We start from the raw sequence: 19,496 nt of genomic DNA on the forward strand, positions 1-19,496 counted from the left end.
CAAGTTATCTTCCCATTTTTTATTTCTTCTTCTTTTTGATTTATACTGGCTTGACATGAAAGTGGTTATGCTTGTGTTTTTGTCTCTTTATCATTCCAAACACTTAAATGGAAACACTGCACCATTCAAGATGCAGTTCACTCTTCCACAGACTGGGAAAAAAAAAACTTTAATAATGTCTATCATTTCCTTTGTTAAACTCAATGAAACAGAACATGATATCTCTGGATTACTATCTTACCATCTTGATTCATTTGACCAACATGAAAGACAAAATGTTGAACATCACTCACCATAACTATTCCTTAATGGTTTGTTGGTCTTAACAAAAAGACCACCTCTGTGAACCTCTTTATCTTCCACAGAACAACCTTAATGATTCCAACTAATCCAAATTCAAAGTGGCACATTCCACAGAGACCGCCCTTATGTTCAGTCTTTGAGAAGCTCCATGCCGCTAGATCAACTAAACTATCATCTGTTCTCATCCTTCTGGACTTGTCAGCTGCATTTGACATAGTGAAACACAAGATTCTATCTATTCTTACAATTGGAATCTGTGGAACAGCGTGGCAATGGTTTGCTTCTTAGAAGATAGGTTGTATGAGGTGACATGGAGGAGATCTACATCTGCCCCACGCAGACTGTCTACTGGTGCCCCACAGGGTTTAGTACTTGGACCTCTTCTGATCTTCCTCTATACCTGGTAAGGTCATATCATCGCATGGCTTTTCATACCATTGTTATGCAGATGACACGCATCCTATTGTCTCCTTTTCTCCCTGCGATAGCTGGTAGGGCAGTGGTAACTCAGAGGGCTAAGGCACTGACTTACTGATTGGAAGATCGGCGTGTCGATCCTCAGCTCCACCAGGTTGCCACTGTAGCAAGGCCCTTAACCCTATCTGCTCCAGGGGCACTGTAGTACGACTGACCCTGCGCTCTGACCCCAGTATATGTGACAAATGAAAGATTAACTTAACTTAGACACTTAGTTCCACCCAAATCTCAGCATGTCATGTCTGGCAGACATTTCATCCTGGATTGCAGCTCATCAGCTGAAAATGAATACAAATGAACTGCTGATTTATCTCTGGACAACAATCGGATCCCTCCTCCAGCCACTGGCCACAATCTAGGGGAAACTGTGGACAATCATCTGTCCTTTTCCCTACACATTGCTAAACTTACTTGCTCTTGTTGATTTCTTCTTTACAACATCAGAAGGATGTGCCTATTTCTTTTTTCACAGTCTACTCAGGTGCTTGTTCAGTCCCTTGTTACTACTGCAACTCACTCCTGGCAGGTCTGCCTCTTTCTACCATTTGCCCTCTGCAGCTGATCCAGAATGCAGCTGCATGACTTGTTTACAACCTCCCCAAATTCTCGCACACCACACCACTTCTCTGCTCCCTGCATTGGCTTCCTGTAGCTGCCTGCATTAAATTCAAAACCCTGATGCTCGCCTACAAAGCTAAAAATTAACCAGCAACCACTTACAATACCTCTCAGCTTTACCACACCACACACTGCACCACGTTCCCCTAATCCTCCAGCACTGCTCGCCTAGTCTCACCATCTCTCAGGGATCGACGAAGACATTCATCCAGACTCTTTTCTGTTCTGTCACCTAGGTGGTGAGGGGGCCAGGGGTAGCTCAGTGGTTAAGGCATTGGACTACGGTTCGGAAGGTCCCAGGTTCAAACCCCACAACCACCAAGTTGCCACTGTTGGGCCCTTGAGCAAGGCCCTTAACCCTCAAATGCTCAGATGTATAATGAGATAGAAATGTAAGTCGCTCTGGATGAGAGCGTCTGCCAAATGCCTAAATGTAAATGTAAATGGTGAAATGAACTCCCTCTAGATGTTTGCACAGCGGAGTCTTTGACAATCTTTAAACAACAACTTAAGACATATCTGTTTTTTTAATACAGTGGAACCTCGGATTACGAGTAACGCCATTTACGAGAGTTCCACAAGACGAGCAAAGATTTTAAATAAATTTTGACTTGAAAAACGAGCATTGTCTTGGTATCATGTTTCACGCATGCGCCTTGTTTTGACGCCGAGCGTCATGTGATCACAACTGAGCCAATGTTTTTTTTTCTCTCTTGCGCTGTGGAATCTTCTCCCCTGCTGGGTCTTAGTGCTCGTCTCTTACTGGTATAATCAACATCTGTGCACGCGTGTATATTGTTTACTATAACACTGTGATCCTGTGTGTGTGTAAAACATATTTTATTTTGTGTTCAGAAGCGCATGTGTACAGCCCGTGTACTGTTTCTTATAACACGTGTGCGCGCTAGTAAAGCAAAAGAAATTCTCAATACAGAGGTTAAAATCTATTTTCTTCCTCATCGCAATGTGTGCGTGTGTGTGCGCACGCGCGAGCGAGCGTAATTTGACACTGTGCCGGCTATGTGTGTGTGTGTGTGTGTGTGAAACCCCCATTCACAAACACACATTGTTCATTTTTTTTATGATTATGGATCATACTGTAGATAATAAAATTCAGTATCTAATAAAATTTGAATATTGTGAAAGGTTTGAAATTGAAGACTCATGGGGTCACACTCTATTGAGCTAATAAACTGAAAACATATTGAAAAGGTTTCCTGAGCCTTTAAATGGTCTGACAAAGCTGGTTTACTACACATCTATGGGAAAGCACATTAATGGAATGTTGAATGGAAGGAAAAATGTGGTTTAAAAATATGCACAAGCAACAGGGATAACCTCAGCCTTGAGAAAATTGTGGAACAAAAAACACAAGAATTTGCGGAGATTCACAGAAAGTGGACTGCAGTTGGAGTCAGAGCTTCAAGAGCCACCACATACAGACACATCCAAGACATGGGCTACAAGTGTTACTGTACATTCCCTGTGTCAAGCCACTCTTAAACCAAAGACAACATTGAGATGTCTTACCTGGACTAAGGACAAAAAGGATTGGACTGTTGTTCAGTGGGCCATTTTCTGATGAAAGTAAATTTTGCATTTCATCTGGCAATCAAGGTTCCAGAGTCTGGAGGAAGAGAGGAGAGGTACAGCATCCAAGTGAGGTGAAGTATAAAGTCTACACAGTCAGTGGTGGTTTGGGGAGCCATGTCATCTGCTGGTGTTTTATCAGGTCTTTTACCACTGTGTTAGTAGCTTAGCTAATATTCCTGTTGTTGTGGGTAGGAAGAAATTAGATATGGACACAGCTAGAAATATTATATTAGCTATGCTACTAACAGTGTTTTATCAGGTCAGTGTAGCCGTATACCAGGAAGATTTTAGTCGCTGAAAAAAATGGCTTTCCCAATCTTGAGTGCTGTACATGTTCACACTTTTCGGTAGCCTAACATTTCTGTTTTAAAAATCTTTCCTTTTTTTTTTTTTGGTTTTAAGTAACATTCTAAGTAATTTAAGTCATTTCTTGAAGCTACTTTTTTTATTGAATTATTGATGATGATACTCAAATTTATTGAGATGCACCCATACTGTATGATTATAATGCACTTTTTTGTTCCATAAAAAATCAGGTCAAAACAATCTGCACATTCTCAGTTGTTCTTATGTTATAACCCTTGGACATAAGTCACACCTTCAAATATAAATAAGGCTTTTAATTTTGTGGTGGAGATAAGGACAAAAATTGAGATTCACCAAACCATGTTTTTTTCCCCCAGTCTTCACCTTTCAGATGAAGATACTGAGAATTACGGTATCCTTATGCTTGTTAGTTTAATGGAAAAGAACAGTCTAGCTCATCTCAATCTTTATACCAATTAATTTCAGATGGCCATGTGGTTGGGTCCTTGGTTTTATTCCAGCATTTTAAAACAATACATTTACATATTGCAGTGTTTAGTCAAAGATTTGGCCCTCAATTATCGATGGAAGCGCTTGAGAGCTTTATCACATGCCAACAGGCTTGAAAAGTAACCGAAGGCCTCTGTATTAACAACACAAGACAGGATGTAGAGAAAAATCTGGATCGCACTACATTCTCATCAAGTGAAATGCAATATTTACAGGTCACAGTATAGTGTTTAACATTTTCATTACTATTATGCATTTGATCTATCTTATGAAATTAATTAGACTTTTCTATAGTTGTGGCAGTTCTGTTGGAGCTAAAAAAAACAACAATAAAATAGAGATAATGCAGTTGTCCTCATAGACAGGAGCTGGAGAACTGTACTGTCTTGTGTCAAGAGAGTATGTATATATGCCAATTTGATGTTTTATTAAGGCAAACTTTGAAGTAAAGAAAAGATTATATTTACAGGGTCATACAGCCAGGACACAGATACTAACTGAAGCTTTCTATGAATTAAAGACATAAACATTATACAAAAAATATAGAACATCATAAGTGCTTTAAGAAAAAAAAAGTTCAATTTATGTGTATTTAAAACCTCTGCCTCGTCAACGCTTCTCCAATCTATTTACCTATTTTCTAAGCTCCTAAACTGAAAAGTTATTTATTCATGAAGCTTTTACTTAAATCTTACTTGGCTAAACCACAAACCACTGCTTCTTGTTAACTCTGCCGTGTTTATAAATTTCCCAAATACCTTAACTAATATTGTTTCCTTAAAAATAATTTTGCTTGGGTAGAACAAAAATAAATTGGCTGCTTTTGTCATGGTAGTTTAAGCGTGACCCTAATAATGAATACAATGATTAGTTGTGTAATGCATTAACTGATAAACCAATTAATGAAATGGCATGGAGTGGTCTGTGTAAAACAGTTTGTACAGGTCTTATTAGTGTACTATATCTAGTGTAATTTGTGACATATTTGTCTGTAACAGTATTATGTTTTTTTTGTTGTTGATGTTGTTTCTGTGTGTAGGATACACGTATACAATAGTGTATGAAGCTTCATTTGTTTTTATGCACTCAGGGTGCATGCATTTCTAGCAGAGCTTTAATCTGTGTGTGTATCGGCTGACACACTTTTTGATAGGCCTGTGCTGTGAGATGGAGATAGTCATATAGGTCTTGGTGTGAGATGGAGTCATCGGTTTGGATGAATCCAGGATCGACGTCCAGAAAGGAACCATAGGAGAGAGATGCCAATTCAGCCTGCACCAGGGCATTCACTTGCGCATTACGTTCCCGCAGTGGGTTTGGGCTCTTCCCTCTCGGCAAAACACCCTAATAGAGAAAGAACAGAAAGAAAAAAAATAAATAAAATACTAACATTATTATGACCTTTGTACCCCACAAACTGTGGCAACAAGTCGCTTTAAGGGGTTGGCAGGGTACCTGGTTCTAGCTCATGTTACTGTGTGTGTGTAATTCTTCCTGTGTCCATATCTAATTTCTTCCCACCCACAACAAAAGGAATATTAGCTATGCTACGCTGCCCTTAGGCATGAATTTATGTGTAAATAAATGTTGTGGATTGTGTCTGTGTAAAATTTATTAATACTTTTTCATTATACAGATGACTGCAGTCATGTATCACATATATGAAATAAATAGCAAATAAAATAAATTAATGAAAAAAAATAAAAAAGTTTTATAAAATAAACATCATCTTAAATGTACAGCTCTCTTAGTGGATCTTGGTATACAGTACCAATCAGCCATAACTTTACATTGCAAATCCAGTATTGTGTAGGTTCCTCTTGTGCAAACAAAGCAGCTCTGAGCGCTCCATCCATGGCTCTACAATACCATTGAGGAGTGTGATGTGGCATTTGGCAGCAGGACATTGGCAGTGGATGCTTTGGCTGCTGTGGGTAGCAGGTTTTGGCCTCCATGAATTGGACTTCTTTGTCCGGTGTATCCCATGGGTTCTAGATTAGATTGAGATGTGGATATTTCAAAGGCTGGTGGGCTCTTTGCCTGCTGAGCCCTGTGTGTGGCTAGCTATGGCGTACTGGGTACATTTGATTTGTGCTGCATTGGCTTTTCTGTGGCATTAGACCAGACTGGCTGGCCTTTGGTCCCCATGGGATGATGAGCCTTGGTTGGCCATGATCCTGCCACCAGTTTTCTGGTGTATAATTGGTGATCATTGTTAATGTTATGGCTGATCTTTGTGTTATTAAAATAATACAACATCAGGTTGCATTAAGAAGCAGAAGGAAGTGTAGCTATAAAAGAGATAAGGAGCAAAAGAATGAACTAACCAGTACAAGAACATGAGTTTGAGGCAATTGCTCATGGACAACGTTAACAATTGCCATGATTCCTCCACAGATCTGCTCGGGGGTGTGGCCATGATTATTAGTTCCCACCCACAACACAACCACCTAGATATAGAAAAGGAAAGACCATATTTTAATCTTAAAAAAAAATACAAAATAAACATATACAACTAGTTACATAATCGGTTATGAGGAATCACAATCACAAACAGTTACGTTTAAGGTCCATGTTATTGTTAAATAAAACTATAAATATGTTTTATATAAACATTAAATAATAATTTCAATATTGATCAAAAACATTACAAAATATTATATATGAAATGATACATTAATACCCATACATCATAAACAACTTCCATAGCAGAAACTGCATACTGAACTTTCTGTAAAAAGAAGAACAAGCCAGCTGGAAGACTGTACCTTGGGGCAGATGTGGTCCAGTTCTCCATTAACAAGCCTCCATAGGACATGCTGTGTTGCATCTCCACCAATCCCAAAATTTAGAGAATGGAGTGGGGAGAACAACTTTCTCCACACCTGTCAACAACATACACATTCATGTTAGTACAAACAAGAAAAATATGATCAAACAATGATAAGCACTACCTATCACAATTACTTAAAAAAAGAGAAAAAAAAGGAAGTAATAAATATCTTTTTTAATTGGAGAAATTAAAAGACAATTAACGGCTATGTACAGTATGTGTTGGTTTTCCAAAGTGTCCTTACAAACACTACCAGTGCTTTAAATTGGTTGCTGATGTTTAGCCTGTAGTTAACCTAAACTATTAAAACACCAGTCTGCTTGTTAAAATTAAAAGCAACTACCCATCCATTATACGTGATTTTCCCTGTCAAGCCTCACACAGAATTTCTGTTTCCATATGAAAGTTCCTGTGTTTTGAGTCATTCTGCTGAATCATACTGTATATGTCAACACTAGTCTGAATGTGCAGATGCAACATCACAAATATGATATATTTTTTGTTCAAGTGGCCATAGCTGCAATCAGGTTAAAAAATGATGTTATTTTTAAACAGACTATTGTGCATTATGTTAAAGACACACAGTTTGCACAAATTTAACTATTTAAAAATACAAAAAAAGACACATTTTCTTCATCGGGAAAGACGAAGTGCATTTAGAATACCATAAAGGATTAAGTAAGCCAAATATATTATTCCATAATTAATACTAGAGGTAAAAATGAAATGCATATTACTGCTTCAGATTTATTTCTTTTGCTACTGCTTTTATTTTAAATGTAGTTGAATTAAACAGTTTGCTTCCTTTATTACTGCACCTCGACTGATGGTTTGTTGGTTCGATTCACTAGATCCCTTTTTCCTACAGGTCTATGCTTGTTGATCCCAAATTGTATTGAATGTCCAAATCTCCACTTGCACCTACTGTTTGCCTCTTTGGCAATCCTTTCTATTCAAATTCTGGTTTTAAGCTGTGTATTTTGCTTGCTAAATAAAATCGTGCTTTGTTGGGACTCCACAGCACCAAGCAACTTCAATCTTTAGTTAAACTTAGATAGGCAGACATTCTGATTCACCTTTCATAAGCTCATACTTGAATTAATGCAATTCTATTTTCCTTGGCATGATAAGTCGAACCCTAAATAAGCTGTCATAGTTGTAACCTTAATCCTTCAACACTTGAAGTACAGTATAAGCACTCACATTTCAACAAACATTCTGGCTTCCTGCCTTGTCCCAAGGAAAGTCCCTAATTACAATTAAGTGTACAGAACAGTCTCAGCTCCGATTACCTACACAGATTCTACACTCCAGCTGTCAAAGCCACGAACTAACATTTCTGTAAAAAAAGGCAATGTATATTCTTAAAAATGCAAGTATCGAGTTATAGAAATTTAACTGCAAAGTAATGTAAAATGGTTTTCAATCTTATGCAGTATGCATGCACTAAAATTTCACCACTGAATAACTGTTGACGGGATATTATTTTTGCATGGCAAATAGGTATTGTTTCCCAAACCACCAAATAAATGAGACCAAGCACAAATTTTCTTGTACATTCTAGTAATGCCTAGTACAAAGATGCAAGACATGATAAACTAAGAAACCGATTCCACATTTGTCAGTATACACATTATAAAAAAAAGAACAAGAATGTTAATTATAAAGTTCCTGTCACTCATACCACTATATCAGCATCACGGCACTATGCAAAAACCATTCATGAATAAGCAAATGATCACATTTGTGGTTACAGATGTCTGTGTAATTGAATCAAAAGAATGAATTATACCTCAAACTCATGCATCAGTTGGATAAGTGAGTCTCCAACAAAGAGCACATCTGGTTCCTTCCCTTTACTGTCTGACACAAATCGATTGTGCTGTACAGAGAAATAAGGGTCCAATAAATTTTTTAAAGCAAGCCATGATTTAAAAAAAAAAAAAAGCATGTATTAAATAAAGCAGATAGTGCTCCAGAATAAAAAGCACATACTATGCCTTTCTCAAAGTATGTTTGCTTATATGTGAAATGTATTTTGAGCAAACTTACCAGTGACATCCATCGTCCATCACCATGTATGTCAGTACAGGGGGTGGGGGTGGCTGCAGGGTTGCTATCTTCGTTACTCATTACTGTTCCTCTAAAAGCCAATACATTACAAAATCATGCACCATGTGAGTGTTATGTTTTATGTTATAGTCTGCTGCAAAACAGTTTTATTTTTGTCCATAAGGTCCACTGTGCATATATAGACTGAACATTCGATAACCTAAAACCTACTATAAAACAAACTCCCGCATAAAACCCAATATATACGGAAAATAAAATATTGTAGTATTGAGTAGACCCCTCTTTTGACACCAAAACAGTAATAAGCTGATACCATTCTGTGAACCAGCACTAACCTTTTCCTCAATTTCTATTGGATACGACGACTACACTTGCCAGCCTTCATTTCCCACATCCATCAATGAGCTATGGCTGCTGATGACTTCGTGATGTCGCCGGTTTTCCTTCCTTGGATCACTTTTGGTATGTCCTGACCACTGAAGCCCAGGAACATCTCACAAAAGCTGTGGTTTTGGAGTTGCCCTGATCCAGTTATCTAGCAACTACAATTTAGCCCTTATCATAGTAGCTACAGTTATAATATCTCATTAAAACGACACCTGGAAGTGGGTGGGACATATTAGGCAGCAAGTGAACATTTTTTTCCTTAAGTTGAAATGTTGGCAGCAAAAAAAAAAAATAATAATAATAATTACTTTGACAATTGTGATGGTCTGCAGTAGTGAGGACCTACCAAAAGTTATCCTAGAAAGGAAAAACGGTGAACTGGCAACAGGTTTAAGGTTCACTGATGCATGTGGGGTGTGTGGATTGGATGGCCTGGGTAGTCCAATCCAAAAGAAGAGGTAATGTAGCTCAATTGAGGATGAGGTTAATGCTGTTTCTCATAGAAAACTGTCAGAAGACACAGTTCATTGTTGTTTTGGTTGCAGAATGAAAGACCTACTTAACATTAGCGGGTGGTCATAATGTTATGGCTGATCAGTGTATATACTTTCAAACCCTCTCAGAAGTTTTCTGATCTTTTCAACTGTGTAACATATGACAATATTTGTGTTGGGGAAAATGCCTGAACATAAAAAACTAAACGTTGTTCTTTAATTTCTGGATATTGAATTTAAAATAGGCAGGTTGGTTAAAAATAATTCCGAGATATATGACAAATTTGATTAATTATGATTATTGTTTTAATTGTATTGATACTTATTTAGCATAATGTTTACAATAGAACAATTCAACTTGTCCTGCAAGTAATATAATAATAAATCTTTGTTTTATTCTAATGTTTATTAGAACATATGTAGTTCCGTTTTTATATAGAATTTCAGGGTTTTTCTGCAAAAGCAATTGATTATTATTATTATTTTATACAAACAGCCCTTGTCTTGGACCATCCTGGGCGTGTGAGCTAAACGTGTTGTGCCTTTTTGCAGCGACTTTTCCCCCCAGTTTTCTGTATCCTATGCGCTCCTAATTCTAATTAATTAGAAGCATAATGTCGCAAATAATAATAACAAGCTAAATAATGAATCTGTAGTTAAAATAAATCATGCATTGTGGGCGTTAATACATGCAAGACGTCTGCAGATTTCCAGATGTTAATGGGAGGCTACAGGCCTTTCATTCAGGAAATGTGACTCCTTATGGTGGACAAATAATCTCACTAAGCATTTAAACCAATGACACGATCGGAACACGTTAAGCCAGTATTTAGCATAAGGGAAATAGAGCAACTAAATAAATAAACAGGATTTTTTTTTTTCTTACCTATCTCTTGCTTCCGCAAACTAGCGACGCGCCAAACGCAGGAAGTGACGTAAGCACCAAGTTTTTAAGGCATGTGCAGCAGAGCCCTGAGTGACCGCACTGGTAATCTGAGCTGTGTGATTTATCTAAGAATTAAAGGTGGATTCTAATTTTTATATTAACAGAGCAAAGAATACTAAAATCATGTTGCAGGATCAGAACCCGATCCCCGATCAGTGGAAATCTCACTCATTAGCGCCTCCACATCAGCATACTGAATACTGCCTTCTTAGGTTTCTACACTTTTACTTACTCACTAAATTAGATAGATAGATAGATAGATAGATAGATAGATAGATAGATAGATAGATAGATAGATAGATAGAAAAACTGTACTGTAAATACTGTAAATAAATAGTGTTGCATTTATTTGTTTTTACTACTGCCTTTTGCAGTAGTAAAAACAAATAAAGTAAAGAAAAAAATCACAGTGCAAAAATATATATTAATAATAATTTATTTTAATAATAATTAAAGTTAATAATAATAATTATGATAATATTATAACCCTAAATATTTTGCTTTAAGCCTCATTGTAATTTTTTTATGTACTGTACACTTTTCCACAAGTGCATTTCCCACACACTTCTGCTGTGACAAAATGTAGCCAATAGATGGCGGTGTTTGGTTAAAAAAAAGCAGGCATGTGATTGTGATATAGTTGCATTAAAATGTGTTATCTACGTATGGTCTGTTAAAAAGTGAAAATATTTTTCAAATTAACTTCTAAACTTAAGTCAGACTACTGTTAAGGACTAAGTGTTAGGCTTGTAAACTCTTATCTTTGTTTGAGATGATCTGTGTCCGCAGAGAACGCTAGATGGTAAAAGAGGATTTTTATGATTCATTTATTTATTTTTAATCGAGGTAATCGAGATAATGTTAAATTAACATTTTTAATAGAGGTAATTAAGGAAATGTTAAATTAACAAAGGCAATAGGAAGTCCTAATGGATAAAAATTACTCGCGTTTCTTTACTAACATTTGTATATTATTGTGTTTTTTTTTTTGTGCATATTATATAAATTTTAAACAATAACTAGTGTTCTATACCTTCCAGGTCATGTGACCCTGTAACCTTAAACGAGTGCTTGCATGATCTACTTGATTGATGATCCCCACAAGTGTCGCTCTTAAATATCTGAATAATGTACTGAAGAGCTAAATAACTTGCGTTAAAATACCCCAGGCTCACTGTTCTCAGACGGGTAGGCCATACACCTCGATAATTATATAAACAATCATCCGTGTGCCACTAACCTTTCTAACCCGTTGCCAGGTAACAAAACGTTCAAGTTAACGGCGAGTAGAAGTTAACACGGGATAGACCGCAGGTCTGCTGTTTGGCTTAACTGGTTAGAGAAGAAACTTCAACAAAGGTAAGAGCACACATACTAGCACATAATGCCTTTAAAAAAAAAAAAAGCCATAATCATATACAAATCGGTTAAACAATTTCGGGCTTTTAGAGCCATAACGTTATGCAGACTGAAAGCTAAGATTAAACCGAATATTAACGGCAGACGGTTTTCCCGGAGCGTTACGTGTCGTTTGGAGAGGTGAGTCAGGTCTGGACTGGTGCTGTGTGAAAGAGGACAACTCTTTTAAGGTAAAAATAAATAAATAAGTGAGTTAAAAATCAATTAATAAAATAGGGAAACTGCAGGATAACAAATAAAGCAGGCAGCAGTGGGACAGGTGGTCTGACGCCATGATCGGTAGTTAAACATGTAGCACAACACTGCAGCTAACACGGCCGATAAGACGTAATAATACATTGATACGTTTTATATTACTGTATGTGCATGTGTTGACATAATGCCGTTGATTACCACTGTGCATATGTAAATGTACGTATATGTGTGTGTGTATGTATGTATGTATGTATATGTAAAGCCACATTTCTGCCTTTATAATAAAAACACACACATACTGATCAGCCATAATAATAAAATCAGCTAATTAATATTGTTTTAGCCCCCATTTGTGTCTATCAAGGCATGGATTCCACAAGATCTCTGAAGGTGTTGGCCCCAACCCTTTAAGTCCTGTAAGCTGCAAGGTCGGCATTCATGGATCAGACCTGTAAGTCCAGCAAATCTCCCAGATGCTCAATCAAATTGAGATCTGGATGCCAAGTCCAAATCCCGAAACCCTTTGACATGTTCCTCAAACGTTCCTAAATGATTCTTTAGTGCTGGAGGCACGTTATCCCACTGAAAGCGGCGACTGGCCAGAGCAACACATTGTCTTTGCCAGCATGCATATTGCCCATAGTGCAGGCTGAAGCCGTTTTGTGTCCAGATAAGTGATGCACATGCACCCAGCCATTTACATGGTGTCAAATAAAATCTGATTTATCAAACCAGGCTACCTTCTTCCATAGTAGCACGCTACAGGGTTTAATTTTGATGTTAACATGCCCGTTGTAGGAGCTCTAAGCAGTGGACAGAGGTCAGCATTTTAGTAGATATATAACCATTGCTTACCAGGAACACCCCAAGGCCAGTCATTTTGGTGATGCTCTAACCTAGCTTTTTTGCATCACAATGTGGCCCTTCTTATAATCTCTCAGACTTTTATGCTCATTTTCCTGCTTCCAGCACATCAACATGTGTGATTGAAGTGATTGTTCACTTGCTGCCTAATATATCCCAACCCCAGACAAAAGTCTATAAAAGAAGATAATGAGTGCTTTTAATGTTATGGCTGATTGGTGTATGCACATGTATTTACATTTATGTAGGAATATGGTAAAATTTAATTAGTTACATAAAAATAGATACAGTAAGTCAAGGATAATGTTCGCATCGGTATTGCATACACAAACACATGGTGAACAGTGGATGATTATGGAATTAATTTTTTTGCAATTTTGTCAGTCATCTACTACCTAGCTAACTGTGTTCTCTGTTGGTCAAATGATCTCTTAGTCCATCTAATTACCTTCATTTGTGTGCATTTACTTAGCAAGCTTATAATGAGGGCTTACAAGAAAAGATCACTGCCTGACAAACAAATTGTCCCAAACATGTCTAACAGCCATATGAAGGTCAAGATGAAATCCTGCAATACAAGTATGTCTGCTTCTTGCCACAGTTCAGTTTGTAGTAACAATAAAACAAAGAAATGTTACAGAGTGCCTCAAAAGACAAAATGTCTGAAAACTATAAAACAAAGAAATCTAATTCGGGGGCAGAGCAGCAACAGATCTAACCAGCACAGTCAACAGTGTGAAAGAGGAAGGAAAGACGAAGAGTCATGCAGCAAGTATCAAGATTGCCAAGGCAGCTGCTCACTAAACCTCTCCAGAAAAGAAAAACCAGTTGCAAAACCATTTCCTTCAAAGAAGCCAAGCATTATTACTGAAGGCCGTCTTACATCTATCAGAGGCCTCTTCAGCCATGAGGTAAGGTCTGTCAACATTGAAAGACTGGTAAAGGAAAAGAAACATCAAAAACAGGAAGGACAGGCCACAGCGAGTCATTCACCTTCCCCTCCCTGTTTAATTCCCCACTCAACACCTCCTGCTGTGGTTTCTGAAACAAGTGAGGAAGGCATTTCTGCATATGCAAGTAAAGACCAGAGGTTACTGCCATTAGAGCAAACAGATTGTGTACAGACTAATTTAGATGGCACAGTGCCTCTAACTATGCCTAGTGGGGATCGGACACATAATTCTGCACAGATTCATGAAGCTTTTTCCAGAAGCCCTTTGGATCAGAAAGACATACCAGAAGTTGTAATTTTGTCTTCATCAGAAAATGAACTTGTTCATAAGTCCTTTCGAACACCTGTCAGCCCATGTGAACATAAGGTCATTCCAAAAAAGAAAATCAGACATGACCAAAAGCGAACAAATAAGGCAGCTGCTGTGGATGTGAAGCATGATTTGGTAATTGCTAAAAGACTAGACACTCCTGTAGGGTCAAAATTCTTCAAATTGGATTCTCCTCAATTTTTGAATGCTCAATTGGATGCTCCTAGTCCTGCCAGCTTCATGTTTTCTTCACCCACACTGGACAGTAAGAGAATGCCAGTGGGAGATGAAAGTCAACATAGAAACCCTGATTTTTCATCCAACGAGGAAGCAGTGAGTAGACTGGCATCTGGTCTGTGTAATAGTCTAGATTCATTTCCACTACAACACTGCCGCCCTCTTCTGACAGAGTGCAGGAAAGTGCTCTTGCACCAACTGCAGGAAAGACATGGCTCTCAGCTCCAGCACAGCCTACGTAGGCTGCACTCTCACATCAGTGCAAAGGATCCACGTTCATCCTCAGACTCTACAGAGCAAGTCTGGCCCAGTTCAGAGCAAAAGTATTTAGGCAACAAGCAAATGTATTCCATCTTTACAAGGAAACATGAATTTAATCAACAGAGTGAGACAGCAGAATATCCGACAGGTATGTTACCTTATCATTAAGTGGTCATGAATCATTTACTGCCAAGTAATCATTTGTAATCATGGTGTAATTATAAAAACATCTACACTGTCTGGCCAATTAAAAAAGTAAAGACAACACCTAAGGAGATTTGATATTAATGGAATGTTAATATAAAACAATATTAAAATTCGTAGGATAGTGCTGAACTGCCAATTCTCAATATCATAAAAAACATGATTACTTAAACATAAAAATATCCTGAATAGAAATCACTTAACCACGTAGTAAAGATGCATTGTGAAAAAAGAAATTGACAATAGAGAGTAGAAATTATTACAGTAAACCTGGGATTGCTTAACACTTATCTGTTGGGATTTATTTTTACTTTTTTTAAAAGGATAGTGCAGGTTAATTAGTTTTAATTTTACTTTATATTTTGTGTTAATTATTTTCATGTATTTATTTTTTGGGACTGTGGAACAAATAATTTGAGTTTCCATTATTTCTTATGGGAAAATTCAATTTGGTTTAAGAGTGTTTTGAAATATGACCCTGCTTCGTCCGGAACGAATTATGCTCATAATCCAAGGTTCCACTGTAGTAGTAGGAATCAGTTATGTTTAATAGTGGAAATAGAGTCACAGAAAACAAAGACTTGAGTTTAGTGAGCATAGCATTGGACTTTAGAGCAATGAGGAAAGGTAAGAAGGGACAGTGCATGGAGCGATACTGCTATTCTGTGTAGTGCCCACTGTAAAATCTTTTGGACATAGTATTTTGATAAGTAAGTTGACTTACCTGAATGTACTAAATGATATCAAATCAATGGACTTTTGCTGTGTTTCTGGAAGCATAAGGAATCATTTACACACATGAACTGGTGAGCACATTGTACATCATAATCAAAGCTGTGCATGTGGGCTTTTTTTTAGCTTTTTTATAATAATAATAATAATAATAATAATAATTTTTTTGACCAGGCAGTGTAACAACTGGATTTTGCTTTGATTAACATACTGTAGGTGTGAATATTGATATTTGCCGTTTTCTGATTTTAAACAATATAGATTTATTGTTGTCTGTGCTAGATAATGGCTCACAAAACCATTGTCTACAAGAAGCCTTTTGTGAGAATGTGGAAGTAGGATCAACTTCTAAGAGGCAGAGGAAAAAAACTTGGGAGATGCACTCACCTCAGGATTTTTTTAGAAAACTCAGGCGACCCTGCCAAGATACGGTATGCCTTTGATGTAACAGATATGCATTATGTTTACAAATTTGACAAAAATGTGCTTTTTTTGCCCCTAGCACACAGAAATGACAAAAGTTGCTATCCAAAGAATATTCGTAACAGAAGAAGTAATCTTTGGACAGCAATCGTGTTTTAGGGTGGAGGAAAGATTAATGTTTTGTCCAAGCCTTTCCTTCAGGATACGTAGGGCTAAAAGCTTGAAAATGAAGCCATTATTTTTGAGGTTTGATAGCATAATAAAATTGTCAGTCAAAGAATTAGATACACACATTGAAAGGCAGCTGCTTTCATGTTTTCTAAGTGTTTCAATTTACTGATTAAATAGTGAGTTCATGCTGTGTTTACTTAAAACATGTTAAAGCGTTTTCAAATATGATCTTCCATGCAGTGTGTCATGTAGCTGTATGTGAACATAAACTATCTGCAAAGTTGTGACGCCGACAGTGCACAATAAACGAAGTTTTTGTCTATAAAAAAAAAAAAAAAGAGTCAGCTCACAGTCGCCTAAACAAGTCGTTAGCAATTCGAATCTTTTTCTGTTACGGATCCACGGATAGGGAATAGGGTAAAATCGAGGCCATCTTTTCTATGTATTGACAGGTCTCTCATTCAGTTATGATCATAATAATAATAATAATAATTTTTATTTATATAGCGCCTTTCCAGAGCTCAAGGACACTTTACAATGAGTAGAAAACAGTCAACAAACAGACAAAAAAAAAACATGCAGAGGACAGGTGGATTCAGGTGTAACATTCGGAAAACAAGTGAATTTTGAGTAAAGATTTAAATATGGAGATGTTGTTAACAGAACGGAGAGTGTGTGGTAGAGAGTTCCAAAGTTTGGGAGCAATAACACTGAATGATCTCCCGCCTATTAAAGAAAGTTGGTACCGAGGGACAAAAAAAAAAAAACAGAATTGGATGAAACGTAGTGAACGAGTCGGAATGTAGGGGGCAAGCAGATTAAAAAGATTAGGGCATTACAGAAATCAATGCGTGATGAGACGAATGCATGGATAAGAGTTTCAGCATCTTTGGTACTGATAAAGGGACACAGTTTTGCAATGCGGCGTAAATGAAAGTATGCAGATTTAGTGACAGATTTAATGTGAGGCTGAAAGGAGAGTGTGGAGTCAAAGATTACTCCTAAATTTTTGACAGAAGTAGATGTTTTGATGTGAGGGCCAGCAATCTTACAGGTGAAATTGGTGGAAATGTTGCTGGTGAGTGCTGGGGTTCCGATGAAAATTATTTCAGTTTTTTTAATTTATTTATTTATTTTTATTCAGCCAATCTCTGATGTTCTCCACGCAAGCAGAGATTTTGTCAATTTGGGCAGGTGGAGTAGGTATACAGATAGAGTAAAGTTGAATGTCGTCGGCATAAAAATGATAGTTAAGACCATGACGTTGAAGGATCAGACCGAGTGGGATTATGTAAATTGTGAATGGGTGAATGGTAATGGGTGTTTTGTTTGTATCAACTCTGTCACCTGTCCTTTTGTATTATTTTTTTAAGATTTATTGATTGAACAAAAGTATTCATACCCCTTGAATGTTTTCACATTTGTTCACGTTACAACCACATAAGTAAATGCATTTTATTGGGATTTTTTTGTGATACACCAACACAAAGAGGCACATAATTGTGAAGTGGAAGGAAAATAAAAGTAAGCAAACGCGTGGAAGGTGCTCATGGTCAGATGAGACCAAAATGTAACTTTTTGGCCCAAATGCAACACGCTATGTTTTGGTGGTGGAAGCATCATGTTGTGTGGGGATGCTTTTCTTCGGCAGGGACAGGGAAGCTGATCAGAGTCGATGGGAAGATGGATGAAGACAGTACATGACTATCTTAGAAGAAAACCTGTAAGAGTCTGCAAAAGACTTGAGATTGGGGTGGAGGTTCACCTACCAGCAGGATAACCCTAAACATACAACCAGAGCTACAATGGAATGGTTTAGATCAAAGCATATTAATGTATTAAAATGACCCAGTCAAAGTTTAGACTTAAATCCATTTAAGAACCTGTTTAACCTGTAAATTCTGCTCACATACACTCTCCATCCAATCTGACTGAGCTTGAACTATTTTGCAAAGATGATTTTACTCTACCAGCTTTGCACATTAATAGAGACTTACCCCAAAAGACTTGCAGCTGTAATAGCAGCAAAAGGTGGTTATACAAAGTATTGACTCTGGGTGGGCCTGAATACAAATGCATGCCACACTTTTCAGGTATTTATTTGTAAAAAAAAAATAATAATAATAATAATTGAAAACCATTTATAAGTTTGTGTTGGTCTGTCACATAAAATCCCAATAAAATGCATTTACGTTTGTGATTGTAACATGACAAAATGTGGAAAAGTTCAAGGGGTATAAATATTTCTGCAAGGTCGTATGAAGTTCATTCTCTTAAAGGGCAATTTGGGAAAAGAAATGATGGCATAAAATAAAACACATTACATTCCCTACTGTAAAAATCACATTTACCTTCTCATTAGTTGCCTTTAGATGCATCTTTCAAAATTAATGAACAATAGCAACTTAAGGGGAAACAAATTTTCTGTAACAAAAACAAGCTGTGTGAATTTTAACCATTCTAGCACATTTATACAAGCCTCTACCATTTTAGCTCTACAAATATAAACATTTTAAGTGGTCTAAAATAAATCGTTTAAGCAATTATTTTCTTATTGCAAATGAATTCAATAATATATGGATGTAGTTGTTCATTAGCTTTGTTGCCTCTGTCTGTAGATGAGCCAGTGGAGTATAACAGCACAGTCTCAAGATACTCTTAGTGCAAAGCAACTCTCCAACTCTCAGATGTTCTCCCTGCACCAGGCTTTTACTGCGCCTCAAACTTCAACACCAGTGTCTTATCACTGTACAAATAGGACTTTGGACCCATTTTTCCTGGAGCCACAGAAGCAAGTAAAAGTAGGTAGTGGTGAAAGCGGGAGAAGACATGGCACTGCACTGCCACTGCTAGAACAGTGGAGAAATGACCCTGATTTAAATTTTCTGTTTCAAGATGAGAACTTGGAGAAATCCCATTCAGCATTAGGTTCTCTGACAGAATTAAGGAGTTGTTCCCCTCACCATGAGACTGAGAGTGTCAGTGTTAAACCGCACTTTGGTGCTTTCTCGTCTGTTTCAGCATTCTTTCCTCCTGAAGGGTTTTGTTATGAGCCTTACTATCAGTTTCCACATCCATCTAACTCTTTTAAAAATTTGCCATGACCCGTTACACTCTGCCAAATGGTAAAAAAAGAATGGACTTTCACGTAACTATTTCTTATTTCTAGTATTGGTTAGAAGATACCT

At 37.2% G+C, this 19,496-nt stretch overlaps 2 protein-coding genes across 2 annotated transcripts; one reads left to right on the forward strand and one right to left on the reverse strand.

Moving 5' to 3' along the window:
* Positions 1 to 3,792: 3,792 nt before the first annotated feature.
* Positions 3,793 to 10,630, reverse strand: pafah1b3 (platelet-activating factor acetylhydrolase, isoform Ib, gamma subunit). Its single transcript, XM_053493543.1, has 6 exons — positions 10,481 to 10,630; positions 8,693 to 8,783; positions 8,433 to 8,522; positions 6,576 to 6,692; positions 6,135 to 6,257; positions 3,793 to 5,151 (listed from the first exon to the last, which is right to left on the reverse strand). The coding sequence occupies exons 2-6, from the start codon at positions 8,771 to 8,773 to the stop codon at positions 4,894 to 4,896; spliced, it is 669 nt and encodes a 222-aa protein (XP_053349518.1). The 5' UTR covers positions 8,774 to 8,783; positions 10,481 to 10,630; the 3' UTR covers positions 3,793 to 4,893.
* A 1,009-nt stretch (positions 10,631 to 11,639) lies between these two features.
* On the forward strand, positions 11,640 to 19,412 carry LOC128520261 (uncharacterized). The gene is made up of 5 exons (XM_053494422.1): positions 11,640 to 11,728; positions 11,800 to 11,899; positions 13,491 to 14,926; positions 15,997 to 16,145; positions 18,927 to 19,412. The coding sequence occupies exons 3-5, from the start codon at positions 13,501 to 13,503 to the stop codon at positions 19,410 to 19,412; spliced, it is 2,061 nt and encodes a 686-aa protein (XP_053350397.1). The 5' UTR covers positions 11,640 to 11,728; positions 11,800 to 11,899; positions 13,491 to 13,500.
* Positions 19,413 to 19,496: the final 84 nt, after the last annotated feature.

Source organism: Clarias gariepinus, chromosome 4, assembly GCF_024256425.1.
Source record: "Clarias gariepinus isolate MV-2021 ecotype Netherlands chromosome 4, CGAR_prim_01v2, whole genome shotgun sequence".
Classification (NCBI taxonomy): Eukaryota; Metazoa; Chordata; class Actinopteri; order Siluriformes; family Clariidae; genus Clarias; species Clarias gariepinus.

Coding starts and splice junctions, on each gene's coding strand:
- pafah1b3 (XM_053493543.1), bottom strand. CDS start 8,773: ATGAGTAACGAAGATAGCAACCCTGCAGCCACCCCCACCCCCTGTACT. Junction 6,693..8,432: donor AACTGATGCATGAGTTTGAG/GTATAATTCATT, acceptor TGTTGTTGACAG/GTGTGGAGAAAGTTGTTCTC. Junction 6,258..6,575: donor TGGACCACATCTGCCCCAAG/GTACAGTCTTCC, acceptor TTCTATATCTAG/GTGGTTGTGTTGTGGGTGGG.
- LOC128520261 (XM_053494422.1), top strand. CDS start 13,501: ATGAGGGCTTACAAGAAAAGATCACTGCCTGACAAACAAATTGTCCCA. Junction 14,927..15,996: donor GACAGCAGAATATCCGACAG/GTATGTTACCTT, acceptor TGTCTGTGCTAG/ATAATGGCTCACAAAACCAT. Junction 16,146..18,926: donor GGCGACCCTGCCAAGATACG/GTATGCCTTTGA, acceptor CTCTGTCTGTAG/ATGAGCCAGTGGAGTATAAC.